Source organism: Epinephelus fuscoguttatus, linkage group LG4 (assembly GCF_011397635.1).
Source record: "Epinephelus fuscoguttatus linkage group LG4, E.fuscoguttatus.final_Chr_v1".
Taxonomy (NCBI): Eukaryota; Metazoa; Chordata; class Actinopteri; order Perciformes; family Serranidae; genus Epinephelus; species Epinephelus fuscoguttatus.
Window position 1 is genome coordinate 30,741,673 of NC_064755.1, and position 15,073 is coordinate 30,756,745.

General features: G+C 41.3%; 1 protein-coding gene across 1 annotated transcript; it reads right to left on the reverse strand.

The window, feature by feature from the left end:
• Positions 1-99: 99 nt before the first annotated feature.
• Positions 100-14,957, reverse strand: LOC125887513 (uncharacterized protein C3orf20-like). The gene is made up of 18 exons (XM_049574378.1): positions 14,818-14,957; positions 14,650-14,741; positions 14,098-14,573; positions 11,823-11,879; positions 11,611-11,710; positions 10,117-10,329; positions 9,839-9,988; positions 9,378-9,498; positions 7,323-7,448; positions 7,118-7,237; positions 6,741-6,912; positions 6,195-6,414; positions 4,246-4,326; positions 3,753-4,110; positions 3,331-3,447; positions 2,619-2,761; positions 660-776; positions 100-490 (listed from the first exon to the last, which is right to left on the reverse strand). The coding sequence occupies exons 1-18, from the start codon at positions 14,857-14,859 to the stop codon at positions 385-387; spliced, it is 2,811 nt and encodes a 936-aa protein (XP_049430335.1). The 5' UTR covers positions 14,860-14,957; the 3' UTR covers positions 100-384.
• Positions 14,958-15,073: the final 116 nt, after the last annotated feature.

The window sequence follows — 15,073 nt, forward strand, 5'->3', positions numbered from 1 at the left end:
GATCTGTGTCACCAGGCTGATCAGTCACCGTTACAGGAAACACATCTGGGCTACAGGAAGTCAGGCAGATGACGGACAGCTTATCCAGATCCACGGATGTTTAATTAAAGAAGTTTTCATTAATATTTATATAAAGGCCCACTGAAACATTGTCACACAGTCTCTTCATGGTCATAAGTCAAAAAACATTTTGCACCTCAGCTACTGATAAGGCTTATCAGCAGTGCCACCCACACAGTAAACACATGGTGTTTGCACTCTGACCGCACATCAACCTCAAGTTTGAGCCCACAACTGGTGTAGTGTGAAGACTTTTTTTTTTTTTTTTTTTTTTCAATAACACAAGTAGACCGATGCAGATATAATCTTGTCACTGGAGCGTATTCAGTGTGTGATAACAGGAACACGAGGGAGTGCTGCAGTCTTCTTCGGTTTGATACAAAAGTCCATCTGTCGTTGGCATGAACCATCAGGAACTTGATTGTTTTTTCTGTGCAGGAAGAAAAATTTGAGCCAGTGAGTCATATTAAACACCATGTTAATATACAACAGGTTATGAAAACACAACACATGATTTAGAGAGAATGTATGTGTTGTGAACCATCTCTTTACATTGCAGTAATTTGCAGACTTAATTAGGTCTAAGCTCAGTCACACACCTCTGCTTGGCCTTTTCCGTTTCCACTGAAGCAGTCGGTGTTGTGTCATCTCCTCTTTTTAGTGTTGCATTTTGTGAGCTGTGTGCATCTGTGGCTGCAGGGGTTTTACCTGTATCACTGCGAGATAAGGATAAAAAACTATGAACACCAGAGCTGCAAGGTAACTATGTACCATAAAGTGCTTAAGTACAATTTTGAGATACTTATAATTGACTTGAGTGTTTCTATTTTACTTAGAATACATATAGACTTGTTGGAGCAGTTTATAAAACATGATGCCTTACTGTACACTCACTGACCACTTTATTAGGTACACCTGTTCAACTGCTCCTTAACACAACTAGTTAATCAGCTAATCATGTGGCAGCAACTCAATGCATTTAGGCATGTAGACACGGTCAAAACGACCCGCTGAAGTTTAAACAGAGCATCAGAATGGAGAAGAAAGGAGATTTAAGTGACTTTGAACATGGCATGGTTGTTGGATCTACTGGGATTTTCACACACAACTATCTCTAGGGTTTACAGAGGATGGTCCCAAAAAGAGAAAACATCCAGTGAGCGGCAGTTCTCTGGGCAAAAATGCCTTGTTGATGCCAGAGGTCAGAGGAGAATGGCCAGACTGGTTCAAGATGATAGAAAGGCAACAGTAACTCAAATAACCACTCGTTACAACCAAGGTCTGCAGAAGACCATCTCTGAACCAACAACACGTCCAACCTTGAAGCAGATGGGCTACAGCAGCAGGAGACCACACCAGGTGCCACTCCTGTCAGCTAACAACAGGAAACTGAGGCTACAATTCACACAAGCTCACCAAAACTGGACAATAGAAGATTGGAAAAACGTTGCCTGGTCTGATGAGCCTGGATTTCTGCTGCCACATTCAGATGGTAGGGTCAGAATTTGGTGCAAACAACATGAAAGCATGGATCCATCCTGCCTTGTATCAACGGTTCAGGCTGCTGGTGGTGGTGTAATGGTGTGGGGGATATTTTCTTGGCACACTTTGGGCCCCTTAGTACCAACTGAACACGGTTTAAACACCACAGCCTACCTGAGTATTGTTGCTGACCGTGTCCATCCCTTTATGACCACAGTGTACCCATCTTCTGATGGCTATTTCCAGCAGGATAACACACCATGTCACAAAGCTCAAATCATCACAAATTGGTTTCTTGAACATGACAATGAGTTCACTGTACTCCAATGGCCTCCACAGTCACCAGATCTCAATCCAATAGAGCCCCTTTGGGATGTGGTGGAACGGGAGATTCTCATCATGGATGTGCAGCCAACAAATCTGCAGCAACTGTGTGATGCTATCATGTCAATATGGACCAAAATCTCTGAGGAATGTTTCCAGCACCTTGTTGAATCTATGACACCAAGAATTAAGGCAGTTCTGAAGGCAAAAGAGGTCCAACCCAGTACTAGCAAGGTGTATTCAATGAATACAACACAAAAACAACATAAGAATCAAACTTCCTAAACAAACACTGACCACATTTTGTGTAAAACAAAACAAATGGGCCATGTAGGTGGGCTAAGTATGTAATTTACTGTCACTTACTAAACAAGCACTGCCAAGGACACTACAAGGAAGGAAATGTTATGGCGACAGCGACAGTGACAGAGTTCCAGGAACCAGATTTTGGTGTCAGTTCTGCTGAAGTCAATGGGGTGGGCACAGCAAATCACACTGTAAGCCATCACATCTTTGTTGTTTCAACTTTGACTGAAAAATCCTTCCACCAGTTTAAAAAACACACATTTTGTGAGGTTGACTGACATTTCTTTATTATAGGTCTCCAAACAGGTCATGGCTCTGTGCAGCAGCGGCTGAGGTACAGCTTGAAGCTTATGATGATCAAGTCTAATCCCCTTCACATTCACAGTACATCACTGCCATTATTCAGTTTCTTACAGTGAACCAGATTCACTCTGGTGCAGTCGTACCTGAACTTGTAGTCTGGAGGGAGGCTCAGACCTAATCTGTAGTCTCCCCTGGTTCTGGAGATTTGCTTTTGAAGGTCCCTGACTGAGCAGCTGTGACCACTGAATACGTAGCCCACAAACAGTAGCTTCCCTCTGACGTACATCTATCACATGAACAAACACATTTTATATTACATGTGTGGAAATGAGAAGAAAAATCTACGTGCACTGCAGTTTCATTGTGATATTTAAAAAGCATCAGCCCATGTATTCTTATTTAGAAAATAGAGAAGTGGTTGCACCACTGTGTTGATTCTATCTTTTCACAACATAACTCATATCAGTCATGTGGATATTTTTAGGTTTCATAACAAAGGATCCCACAGTATTTTACACAGTGTGACTTCTTCTGTTTAATTTATGGACTGAGGGATGGATTTTAATCTTACAACAAAAATCAGCGGAGCAGCTGTCATGACTTTGGGCTAATAATTAGAGCACCCTTTTGTAATTAAGAAGCGCCATCCCTCACTGCTTGTCAGCCTACAGTACTTTTATAATAAATGTCTCAGTTTCTTGGAAAGGACAGTACTTCACTACAGTCCTCACCCCACCTCCTCCTCCTTCTCTGCTTCAGGCAAGCACTGCTGCTGCCACCCAGTGGGAGCAACAAACGCCTGCACTGAGCAAAGCCTGCAGCCTTTTTATCCAAGCCTGCAGTGGGTTTACTGACCAGGACCATGCCAGGGGCTGCGTTGTGCCGCTGTTGCAGCAGGATGTTCTCCCCTCCACAGCTGGGCTCCCCTGTTGACATCTCATACCTCACCAGGCGAAATGAGTCCATCTGGCACTAGATTAAAAGAAGAACCTGTTACTGAATTTCAGGAAAGACATACTCTACAACATCCTGCTGACTGTAGTATGTCTTTCCCTGACCCTTTGTTTCACAGTCTGTGCATAGCTGTGCATATTTAAGTACATTTAGTGTACTTGCTGATTATGTAAACTCAATGTTATTTTAACTACAAACCAATGATGCAAACACTGCAACTTAAAGACTGTAAGGACGCCTGGCTGGGTACATACAGGATATGACAGGTGACCAAAAGGTGCTTGTGTTGTTGTTATTATTTTGTCCACCCCCTGCATTCACACCTGAGTACATGGCATGGTTCTGTGTTTGTTCCTCCTCCTGTAAAACTGCTCCAGCACGTCCTGCCCGGGCACAGCATGTGCGTTGACGGCTTGGTGCGGAGGAGTAACGCACACCACCAGGATCTGTTGACTGTGTGGAGGCTGGCCCATAACGAAGGCATCATACTCCAGGTCTGTCACCGCTGGCATCAGCTTAGCGCTGCAGCAGCACCGCCTGCGCCCCCCCTCCCCCAGCAGGGCAGCTCTCAGCAGAGCGGGGCACACTGTGAGGGGGGTGGAGGGGGTGAACGATGGCGGGGGTGGACGGCGGGTGACAGCGGAGGGCTGCAAATCTGCACTGTTTGGAATAATCACTGACCTGGCAGGGTGGGGGTGATAGTGAAGCTGTCAGTGTAAATATACTCATGCTGTTGTAAACTGCAGTAAATGTCATTTCTACGCAGTAACATTTCAATGTATTTCTGTGCCTGTCAGTAACACTAGTATGTCTTACTCAAGATTGATGTTGCCATGAATTTGAAGGGGTCCTATCTGTGTGACACGAGGCTCCTCCTTTGATCGTGTTTTTCGTGTCCTGGAAACATGCAGTTTAAAACAGTGACATATTAAAATACTGTATTTTGCATAATGCAGTATACATCTGTGCAAAGTCTAGCAGAGCTCAAGCACTTAAGACTGATCAATAAACAGTTTTTCTGTCACTATACAACAACAATCACTGGATTCTGTTTAAAGGTTCTGTATGTAACTTTCACATAATCTTTGTTTTTAATGACACTTCTCTCTGAGGTCATTATGTGAACTGCAGTCAGCATCCAGTTGCTCGAGCTCTTCGAGTGAGCACCTGCATCGGCCAAAGCAATGACAAAAAAGAGACTGACTGGCATTATGTTGATAGAAGGCTGGAAAATAAATTACAGTCATATTTAGATATCTGTAATTGTCCTTTATTTCATCTGGATCATTTGTTCCATGATGCTAAGTAGTTTATGGGTTGCAAATACCAGCTGAAGCTACAAAACAACCTAAATGGTTAACCCAGGGGTAGGCAACCTGTGGCTCTGGAGCCACATGTGGCTCTTTACATTCCACAAAAGTAAAAATGTGAAGCCTATTAACCGAATTTAAAAAATGTTTTAACATTTCAACAACTAAAATATGAGTAATATATCTACCGTCTGGCGCCCTTTCCTCAAAATTTTGCCGAACCTTGATAGCAGTGGCTAGTCTTGAGTCTCCCTGTCTGGTTAGTTAGATGCCAAATCCAAAAAAGTAAAAGTCATAGAATAAAAATAATAAATAAAAAAATATATATATAAAAATAAATAATAAAAAGAGAATTTAGCAGTGTGTGGATGGATTTGTTTGCTTTCACTGCCAGCTCTGCAAAGTCAAAGGACCACATGATCATAAATAGTGCCCTGCACAGTAGCCACCTTATGGTAAAACATTATGTTCATTTCGACCATTGGTATAGGCTAATTTAGACTTAATATGTTACCTTCATTATAAAGCTCAAATATGTTTTGTGGCTTGACACAGATTTTTTTTATTATCATTATTATTTTTGGTCAAAAATGACTCTTTTGATAGTAAACGCTGCTAACCCCTGGGTTAACCTCCTTAGCTTGGGTTACGATTAGCTTGTTGGCTGCCCCTGCCTGCTTTTGGCTGGTAGAAAGCGCTTTGTACCGTGACATCATTTATTGTTTGCCATCAACCTTGCGTTAGTTGCTCTGTAACATTAGCTGATACATTAATTTGCAAATGGCAAGCTAGCTAATTTACCAGTCAGATAAACCCTGGAGTCTATGTGAATAAAATGACATTTAATCATTCAGGACAGTATTTTGCTATGTTAGCTAGCTAGCAATTAGTCTGCGTCAATATCACGATATATTTCACATGTCAGTGCTTCCTGTAACGTCAGGATTTCTTTAAGCACTGAAGGACACTGAAATTATGGTAGTCTTTGATAGATTTACTATTTATTAAGCAAAAGATTAGACAAGGATTAGCAAGCTAGCATAGCTAGCCAACACTCCACCTCCTTCCCTGTTGCTAGGACACTGCGTCCCTGGAAGGAGAGTGGATGACAGCTTTGACTTAGCCCCTGTAGCAATTTGAATTCAGCCGGTGAAAACTCCAGACCCTGGAGTTCATAGAGACTGTAATATGGGGTCATTTTGTAGCTAACGTTAACTGGTGTTGCACACTGTTAGCACTGTAGCAGAGCTGAAGAGAGGTGGTACTCTGGAAGGTGCAGGTGTAAGTTTTTGAGTTACATTACAACCTGTTCACCCATTGGCAATGAGAAACATTAAGTATAAAGTTACATACAGTACCTTTAAGGATAGATTTCGATGATTCTATCTACTTTGACTTGTAAAATTGTTGGAGTGGCCAAATGGACCATGTGCTGCTGTGGTGTATAGTGTGTACCTTGGCAGCTTAACGGAGGAGTCCAGAGGTCTTTCTGCCGGTGTTGGTGACACCCTGTGCAGTTCCTGTAACTCATTCGTGCCCTCCTCAGGCTGGACTGGTTTAGCATCTGCCCGCTCAGGTGGGTTCAGAGAGGGCAGAGCAGCTGACTGTACCTCCCTCCTCAGCCTGGTTCTCAGTGGGGCATCTGGCATCCGCTTCATGTCAGGACACTTGATACCTGAAGGAGAGGAAGAGGTCACTCAGAAATGCACACAGACACCGAGTGACACGAGTGACCGTGAACAAGATCCTGATGGAACTATTCAATAATGTTGAGTTTGCAGGATGAGGTGATACTGTAACTTTTTGCTCCACTGAATCCCTCTGAAACATCCTTACTGGGTCAGATTGGCTCAATGTTACTTTTATTTGCACTGCATACTTTAATAACTCGTGTACAGTACATCACACCCACCGGTTGCAGTTTGATCCCACCGGGGACATGTGCGCACACACTGCACTTTCCAGAAAAGCTGGAAAGGCTTTGCTCCGACTGGTACCTACCAATGGCCATGCGATAGTAATCCAGCCAGCCATCCAGGGTGTTTCGTACTCTCTGCTGAAGCCTCTTCAGCTCCCTGCCAACATGCCCTCCTCTTCTCCACAGTGTTGTCGGCTCCTCCAGCCCCTCCACCTCTCCGACCATCTGGAGGACCTCCCGGGAGCACGCAGACACCTGCCATACATCATTACTTGCATGGTAGATTATACGATATAGAGCAACATAAGGCATTTAGCAAGCTGTTTTATACAAAGTGACTCAGTGAAGACATCTGCAGAACTTTTAGAGGCTCACAAAAAGGTATTTTTGTAACATAATTTAGTGCTGAAATAAATTTGTTTTGAGCCCACAAATATATAGTGATAAAAAAGGCTCTTACAGGTGTTAGTGTCAGGTTCCTGTTGCTCTTCAGGACCACAGTAGGGGATTCTGTCTCTCTTGCCAGCAGAAGGTCTTGAGCAAAGCCAGAGGCAAACATTTCTTCGGTCTGCAAAAAAGGCTGTCATGCAGACATTATCAATTAGAATTGTGAATCAGAAATCTGATGCCTTTTTGTGAACTACGTCTACTAATCTTAATCTCACCATTTCCTTTGATTGGTTAATGTTCGACACAGCAGAAAGAGGAAGTTGAATGCTTTCATTGTTACATCTGAAGATGAGCATGGCAGATGTACCACTGTGCAGCCTCACAGAGATTACATCTGACAACTGTAGGAGACAAAAAAATCTGTTACAGGTTTCTCTAAAATTACTACAGTGCTTTAAAAAAAAGATATTGTGAGCACTCATAAATTGTGACTAATTCAGCCATGGTTATCTAATCTGCCAACCCAATCACCAGAATAATTGTTGCCATTGTACACTTCTGCAAACCACAGATATGTAACATTTATATAACATTTAACATAATAACATTTTATATTCAATATCTAGCAATTAAGTTGAAAAGTAACATGTAAGTTTTTCAATTTTATGTTGTGACAAAGCTGTGGTTTACATGTGGTTGGGCACAAAAAACACCGGTTAGGTTTGGGGAAAGATCATGTTTTGGCTTAAAATACCCTGTCTGGTTCCTACAAACGCGGCTTGACATGTCCCAAACTCTTGTCAAAAAATACCTGATTTTGTTGCTACTAAAACATCTGGACATGTCCCAAACTCTTGTTAAAAATACCTGCTCTTGTTGCTACTAAAACAGCTGGACATGTCTCAAACTCTTGTTAAAAATACCTGCTTTTGTTGCTACTAAAACATCTGGACATGTCCCAAACTCTTGTTAAAAATGCCTGCTTTTGTCACTACAAATACAGCTGGACATGTCCCAAACTCTTGTCAAAAAATATCCGATTTTGTTGCTACTAAAACAGCTGGACATGTCCCAAACTCTTGTCAAAAAATACCCGATTTTGTTGCTACTAAAACAGCTGGACATGTCCCACACTCTTGTCAAAAAATACCCGATTTTGTTGCTACTAAAACAGCTGGACATATCTCAAACTCATGTCAAAAAATACCCGATATTGTTGCTACTAAAACAGCTGGACATGTCCCAAACTCTTGTCAAAAAATACCCGATTTTGTTGCTACTAAAACAGCTGGACATGTCCCAAACTCTTGTCAAAAAATACCCGATTTTGTTGCTACTAAAACAGCTGGACATGTCCCAAACTCTTGTCAAAAAATACCTGCTTTTGTTGCTACTAAAACAGCTGGACATGTCCCAAACCTTAGTTAAAAAAATACCTGCTTTTGTTACTTCAAAAACAGCTGGACATGTCCCTAAATCTTGTCAAAAAACACCCACTTTTGTTGCTGCATAAAACTGTTGGACATGTCCCCAACTCTTGATAAAAAAAAAAACCCTGCTTTTGCAGCTACAAAAACAGCTGGATATGTCCCAAACCATTGTTAAAAACATCCGCTTTTGTCACTACAAAAACAGCTGGATATGTCCTAAACCATTGTTAAAAACATCCACTTTTGTCACTACAAAAACAGCTGGACAAGTCCCTAGGTCTTGTTAAATAACACCCCTTTTTGTTACTACAAATACAGTTGTACATGTCCCAATCGCGTTAAAAAATACCTGCTTTTGTCACTACAAAAACAGTTGGACATGTCCACTTTTGTTGGTCTTGAACAGTGGTCTGCTGTTGTTCCCCTGAGATGTCAGCTTATATACATCATATACATGAAATTTCTATGCCCTATGTATGAAACATACAAATGTAACATATCTGTGGTTTGCAGAAACATACGTTACCAACACTTTATTCTGGCAATTTAGCTGAATCTGCACACTGTTATAAAACCTCTCTGGGTCCCATCAGAGACAGTTAATGCTTGTTCATCAGCAGGCCATGCGTCATACCCCAGATACAATGCTTTGTTTCCCCTAAATGTGACCATTCCCATATGCACATCATACAGTTATCGCACATGACAGGTTCTCAACAGATTCTGACTACCCTTGTCACTGAATATTTTTCTTGTCTGGAGATGACCTCACTGGCCTGTTCTGTATGCAACATGCTCACTCTGTTTGTTTACTGCACAGAGAAAATGACAACAACATTTTTTATAACCAAGTTACATCATAGGTAGAAAGAGTTATGACAGTCTCAAAAGTGGCTGTACCTGAATAACAATCTTCTCCTTTGGCGTGCGGTCTGTCTGCCAGCTCCACTCCTTAGTTATGTCCCCGTGATGGCCACATATGAATCCTCCGTCCTGGTTCCACACTGCTCTAATGGAAGAGCTGGAGGAACGATTTACATACGATAAAAGCTGTTTAAGGGCATTTAGCATTTTGGAGAATACGCTTTGTCACCTCAACATCAATCTTATGTTTGTGTTGAAAGGTAGTCTATTCCAGCTATTTCACAGGAGCACACAGAAGAAAATTTCTTTGTGTAATAATCAAATTCAAAACAGCAGAGGCAGATATATCATAACTTGGTGTCCCTGATCCGGGACCAAACTTTGGAAAGCTCTCTCCAAAGCTGCACACAAAACATTATCCCAACAATATCCTGACTTATTCTCAGCGGAGCGCTTTTCTATTTATTCAGGCTTTCTCACATATGAGCACTGCTCACCTCAGAGGATGTGTAACTGCCCCATGCCCAAATGCTGTGATAGTCGCCAGCATAGCAGGAGACTCGCTGTCACTAAACACGTTGGTATAGAAGCCTCCACAGGGCAGACCTGAGTGGCTCTGGCATACTGCGATACCCCCAGACGGGTAGCTGAGAGTTCAGGGTCAAAGATCAAAAGGTCAGCTACAGTGACACATTAGCCATATGCCGTATCCTGCATTTGCTTCTTGTACAACCACTAGAATTAAAATAGTTATGAATAAACATGAGAAGGATACTATATGAACGAGGAGCCATCGTTGATCCTGTAGTGTAGTTTCTGCTGCTGTGTCAGATCCTGCTGCTTCATTTCTGGTATCTGGGGCATCCCGTTGACTACAGTGACAGGTTGGGCCTTTCTCCTTGCTCTCCTGTCCTTCAGTTTTGCCTTTGCATCACCATAGTGACGGAGTATAAGTTTGTTCAGGTCCTGTCCAGCTGTTTGCAGGTTTCTATGTGAAGATAATTTTTTATGCTTGAAAAGTGATCTCTCATTCAGCTTTAATGTTTATGTGGAGTTAGCCTTCACTGCAAAATGAAACATATACAATTATCAATGACAGATAAACAAATTTAAAATTCAGTAAGGATATGCTTCTTCTCATGCTGCATACTAAAATCCAGTCATTAAAAATGAAACAAGACTAAGAGTACAAAGCAAGCAGCTATGGCTAGAACTGTACCTTGAGGTAAATGCTAATTCAGCATGCTAAAGTGCTTACAATGACACTGCTAACACGCTAACCTTTAGTAAGTATAATGTTTATCATGTTTACCAACTTAGTTTACCATGTTGATAATGCTTACAAGCTAACATTTCGCAAGTATAATGTTGACTATGCTAACCGCCTTGGTTTAGCAGGTTAGTATGCTAAAACGCTCACAATATTGCTAACATGCTAACATTTCGCAAGTATAATGTTGACTATGTAAACTGTCTTTATTTAGCATTTCAGCACGCTAAAATGCTCAATGATATTGCGAACATGTTGATATTTAACAAGTATAATGTTTACCATGTGAAACATCTTGATTTACCACGTTAGCATGCAAACATTTAGTAAGTATAATGTTAATCATGTTAACCATCTTAGTTTAGCACGTTAGCATGCCAAAATGCTCAGAATGACATTGATAACATGCTGTTTATAATTTTTACCATGTTAAGCATCTCAGTTTAGCATGCTAACATTTGCTTATTAGCACTTAACACAGTTGGGAATGCCTTGCATGTATCTGGTAAAGTAGTGGAGTAATTAAAATTTGAATCTAACGAAGTACTACATTAATCAGGGAGTCACCAAAGTTATTCGTGTTGCATCCATACATTTTAATAACTAAATACTGGATGCAAGATGGCACCCATTCATTCCAATGGAGTTACTTGCCTGGTGCATATACCAAAAAGTTTGTAGTTTCCGGGTTTATTACCACAGTATGCAGCCCACTAAATATGCACAGTGGTGTTTCTCCTGCTGGCCTCACCCCCAAGTATGCAGCTCATAGACTTTATATTATTGTGATTACCTCACAGATTTGTTAATTGCCCTTTACAGCTTGAGAATAGTTATACGAAACCACCATGGCTTAGAAATTCAGAACGGAAAGATTCATAATTGACCATGTTTGCAGTTCGAAGTGTCCAATTATCAGACTAGAAATGTAGACATGCAGCATCTCATTTGACAAACATTTGCTGGAGGCTGCAGCAGCAAAGGTTAATAACAACGCACTCAGGGTTTCTTGCCGCCTGGAGTCGCTCCACCACCCACTGACTCAAAGCGATCTGCTGAGGCTTGTCACAGGAGGGCTGCCTTGGTTGGATGATCCAGCCTGGACACAAATCAGGACACGGCTGAGGCAGTAGGGCCACAGCAGTTAATGAGACAGTCAACTACAGACACAGTGGTCACCACTGACACAATGCCTTAGCTCCATGTCTCACCTGGATTACTGCAGTTGTTGGATGAGATGGAGAGACTGACGATGGTGGAGTTGTGAGCTGTTGGAGAGAGAGAGAACGTATCACCTGAGGTTTTTAATTCACCCTTTTATTGAAACTGTATGGACAATGGGCTGCTAGCCATACATCACTCACTAACAGTGGCATCAGGGAACTTAATAATGTAACTCTATATCTCTGTAACTGATTAACAGACAGCAGTACATCTGTGCCCAGCTACCAGCTACCTTGTCCTGTCTGGTAAACTAATCCTGCCACTTCCACACGCTTGCAACCAAAGCTGTCCTCACATTCAGTCCCAAAAGGTCACCAGAAATGACTTCATGGGTTTTCACTTTTATCACTTTATACCTACATTAAATATGACAGTTAAAATATAATCTGTCTGTCCTGCCTTATTCTCAGTTTTACATATTTGTAGGCCTACCTGTGCAACACATGCATTTTCTAATAATGCATATTTTATAAAGGGATGTGCTATAACTAAAGGCTTGATTAATGGTCGATAAATATTTAATTTATACTTTAAAAGCTATTTGTAAAACCTACTTCTGGGTTGCCAGGTTGTAAAAAAAAAACTCTTATAGTATTCCTGTAACATAACTTTGTATTTAGCAAACATTTTATTTACATTTACAACTTGATGGGTTATTGTAGTGGAAGAATGCATTAATATTACAACTTATATACCTGTATATTAGAGCTACCATTTTAGCCTGTTTCAGCCAATTGACAAAACAAATTAGATGAAATGTTTGGTATGATAAAAATGTAAAATACATTAATGTACAGAGGTGTAATGCTTTTCCTTAAGAAAAAAAAAACTGTTTTTTTTCTCCATCACATTCTCACTCTGACCTAGTCACATATCAACGTTTGGTCGTGGAGTTTCCACGTCCAGATACAACATGAAAGGTACCCTTGGTGTGTTGGTTGATGACGTTCTGGAGGCCTGCCATTGTCTTCTTTCAAAATACACATCTGTTTTCACAGGAAATTTACCATTTACATATAGGCCTATCTCTTTCAAAATAAACGCACTATGTCGGTAAAACACTGCAAATTAACATTTTTCTCCTTAAACAACTAACGCGCGTGGTTGGGTTTAGGCAACAAAAGAACAGGGTTTGGCTTTATAATCTTGCGCAATGTGAACGCCGTGTCCCGTCACGTTTCCCCCCGACACCACAGATCTCCGTTAAACTATAACAGCAACCAGCCGCCTATCATGCCGATGTTAAAGGACAACTTTTTTCGTCAGTGAGAACTCAAGTCACTGCCCAAGTGCTGGATTTCGACGACTTCAGAGTGAGACTGGATTGTTTTTCTGATTATCCAACCCGGTCTCACTCCGAAGTCGTTGAAATCCAGTGCTTGAGCAGTGACTTGTGGCGTCAGACACTGAAAAAAAAAGAAGTCCTTTAACATCAGCATGATACGCAACCGTTCGCCATTATAGCATTAACTTGGTGGTGGTGGATAGGTCCAACAAACACTGACTTTCACCTTGGAGAGCCGTATTTGTGTCTTTATTTATAAAGCCAATCCCTGTTCTTTTTTCTATGTATTTTTGTTGCATTTATTTTGAAAGAGACTGTATGAAAAAGGTAAACTTCCTGTGAAAACAGAAGTGTATTTTGAAAGAAGTAACAGGCATAACCTTTACACAGTGTCCCAGAACGTCAACAACCAACGCACCCTGGGTACCTTTTACGTTGTATGAGTAAGGTCCATGACCAAACATCAATATGTGACAAAGTTTGAGTGTGAATGAGTTGTATAATGTCAGAATTCTGAGAAAAGTTTTCATTTAAGAAAAATCTGCTCTTGTGTGTCTGTATTAATGACATAATAATCTCCTTAATTCCTGTTTTTCTGAATTTCTTTAATTCAGTATATCAGGAGCAGTTTTTTCCCCAAAAACTGCTCTCATAATTCTGATATATTCATTTCATTACTTCAGAAAAAGGGGAAAATATTTTTTAGCACGTGACTGCATAAGCTTCCATATAAGATACTAAATCAATTTATTTTGATTTTTTTTTTAATTACTGACATAATTTATTTGTTAGTGAGTTGGTCAAAATGTATTTATAGCAGCTATGGTGTTAATTTATAGCCTACCCTATCTCCCAATTTGGATTTAGTAGGCCAGCCTACTTTTGACATTTTAACCAGTTTTACTCTTCATCATTTTATTTTTATTTTCCAGACAGTGATGGGCTTCCATACAAATGTGACCCAGCGGCTCATTTACCTCTGTTTGAATTGTTTTTGCGCTTTTTCACACGTGGCTTTGAGCTGACGTCTCTCATAGATTGACCAACACTCTCCACAGCACATGAGTTCCTCTCTCCTGCCTCCCTCTTGTTTTTGGCGGACACCTGACGGGATTCATCCAACTTCACGGACCCTCTGGACTTTCGTCGTGTGTCGGTTTGTTCCGGACTTTTCAGGCGCACAGACCCTGCAGTCAGATCCTGCCAGGAGTAATTCAGAATATTTACAATCCCGTGAGGAAGACGTCCCTCCTCAGTCCACTTGTGCTGTGAGAGGAGGTGAGCCAACTGGTTTAATAAATGCGGGGCTGCCCGCTTGTATGCATCCATCGGATCCTGGTCCTTTATGTTGAGTGCAGCACAGACACAGGAGGTATCAGGTTTACCATCCCCACATGTTTCATCTGACAGCCTCTGAGTGGGCTCATCACTTTCTTCATTGTCGTCTCGATCACTGGGAGAAAAATGAGCAAAATGAGTCGCACAAGAAAAATGTAAAAGACTTAATAACAATAAGAGAATTAAATTACCTTTGTATAGTGTCGTCTAAACTCGCACCTTCATTTGCCATATCAAAATGCAGGAGGTTGCTTCGTGATCCTTTAATCCGGTTTTTTGTTGGCTGCAGACAGATCAGCAAGGTTAATGTCATGCTGCTTCTTTTTAACTACAGAAAGTAAAATTAATCATTAACCCACCTGGTCAAAGAAATACAAAGGGCCAGTTCTGAAGTCCGTCATTATTCCCTTAAAAATCCACTTCAGTTTCCATGAGCAAACCCCGAGCAGAGGTGCGTTAAAATCCACCTTTCACCTGTGTAAATGTGCCTCTATCGCCTCAGTGTGCTGGGCTTGTTGCTTGGATACGCAGTTCTGCACCCGTCTCCAAATACTCGCGATACGCACCATCAGTGATCGACTCTGCGCATCAAACTGAAAGGCTGTCAAACGACAA

What these genes read in the sequence shown, in the direction of transcription:
- LOC125887513 (XM_049574378.1), bottom strand. Translation starts at nt 14,859, where the DNA reads ATGACGGACTTCAGAACTGGCCCTTTGTATTTCTTTGACCAG. An exon ending in TTAGACGACACTATACAAAG is followed by an intron (nt 14,574 to 14,649) that starts GTAATTTAATTC and finishes TTTTTCTCCCAG; the next exon opens with TGATCGAGACGACAATGAAG. An exon ending in TTAACCAATCAAAGGAAATG is followed by an intron (nt 7,238 to 7,322) that starts GTGAGATTAAGA and finishes TCTGCATGACAG; the next exon opens with CCTTTTTTGCAGACCGAAGA.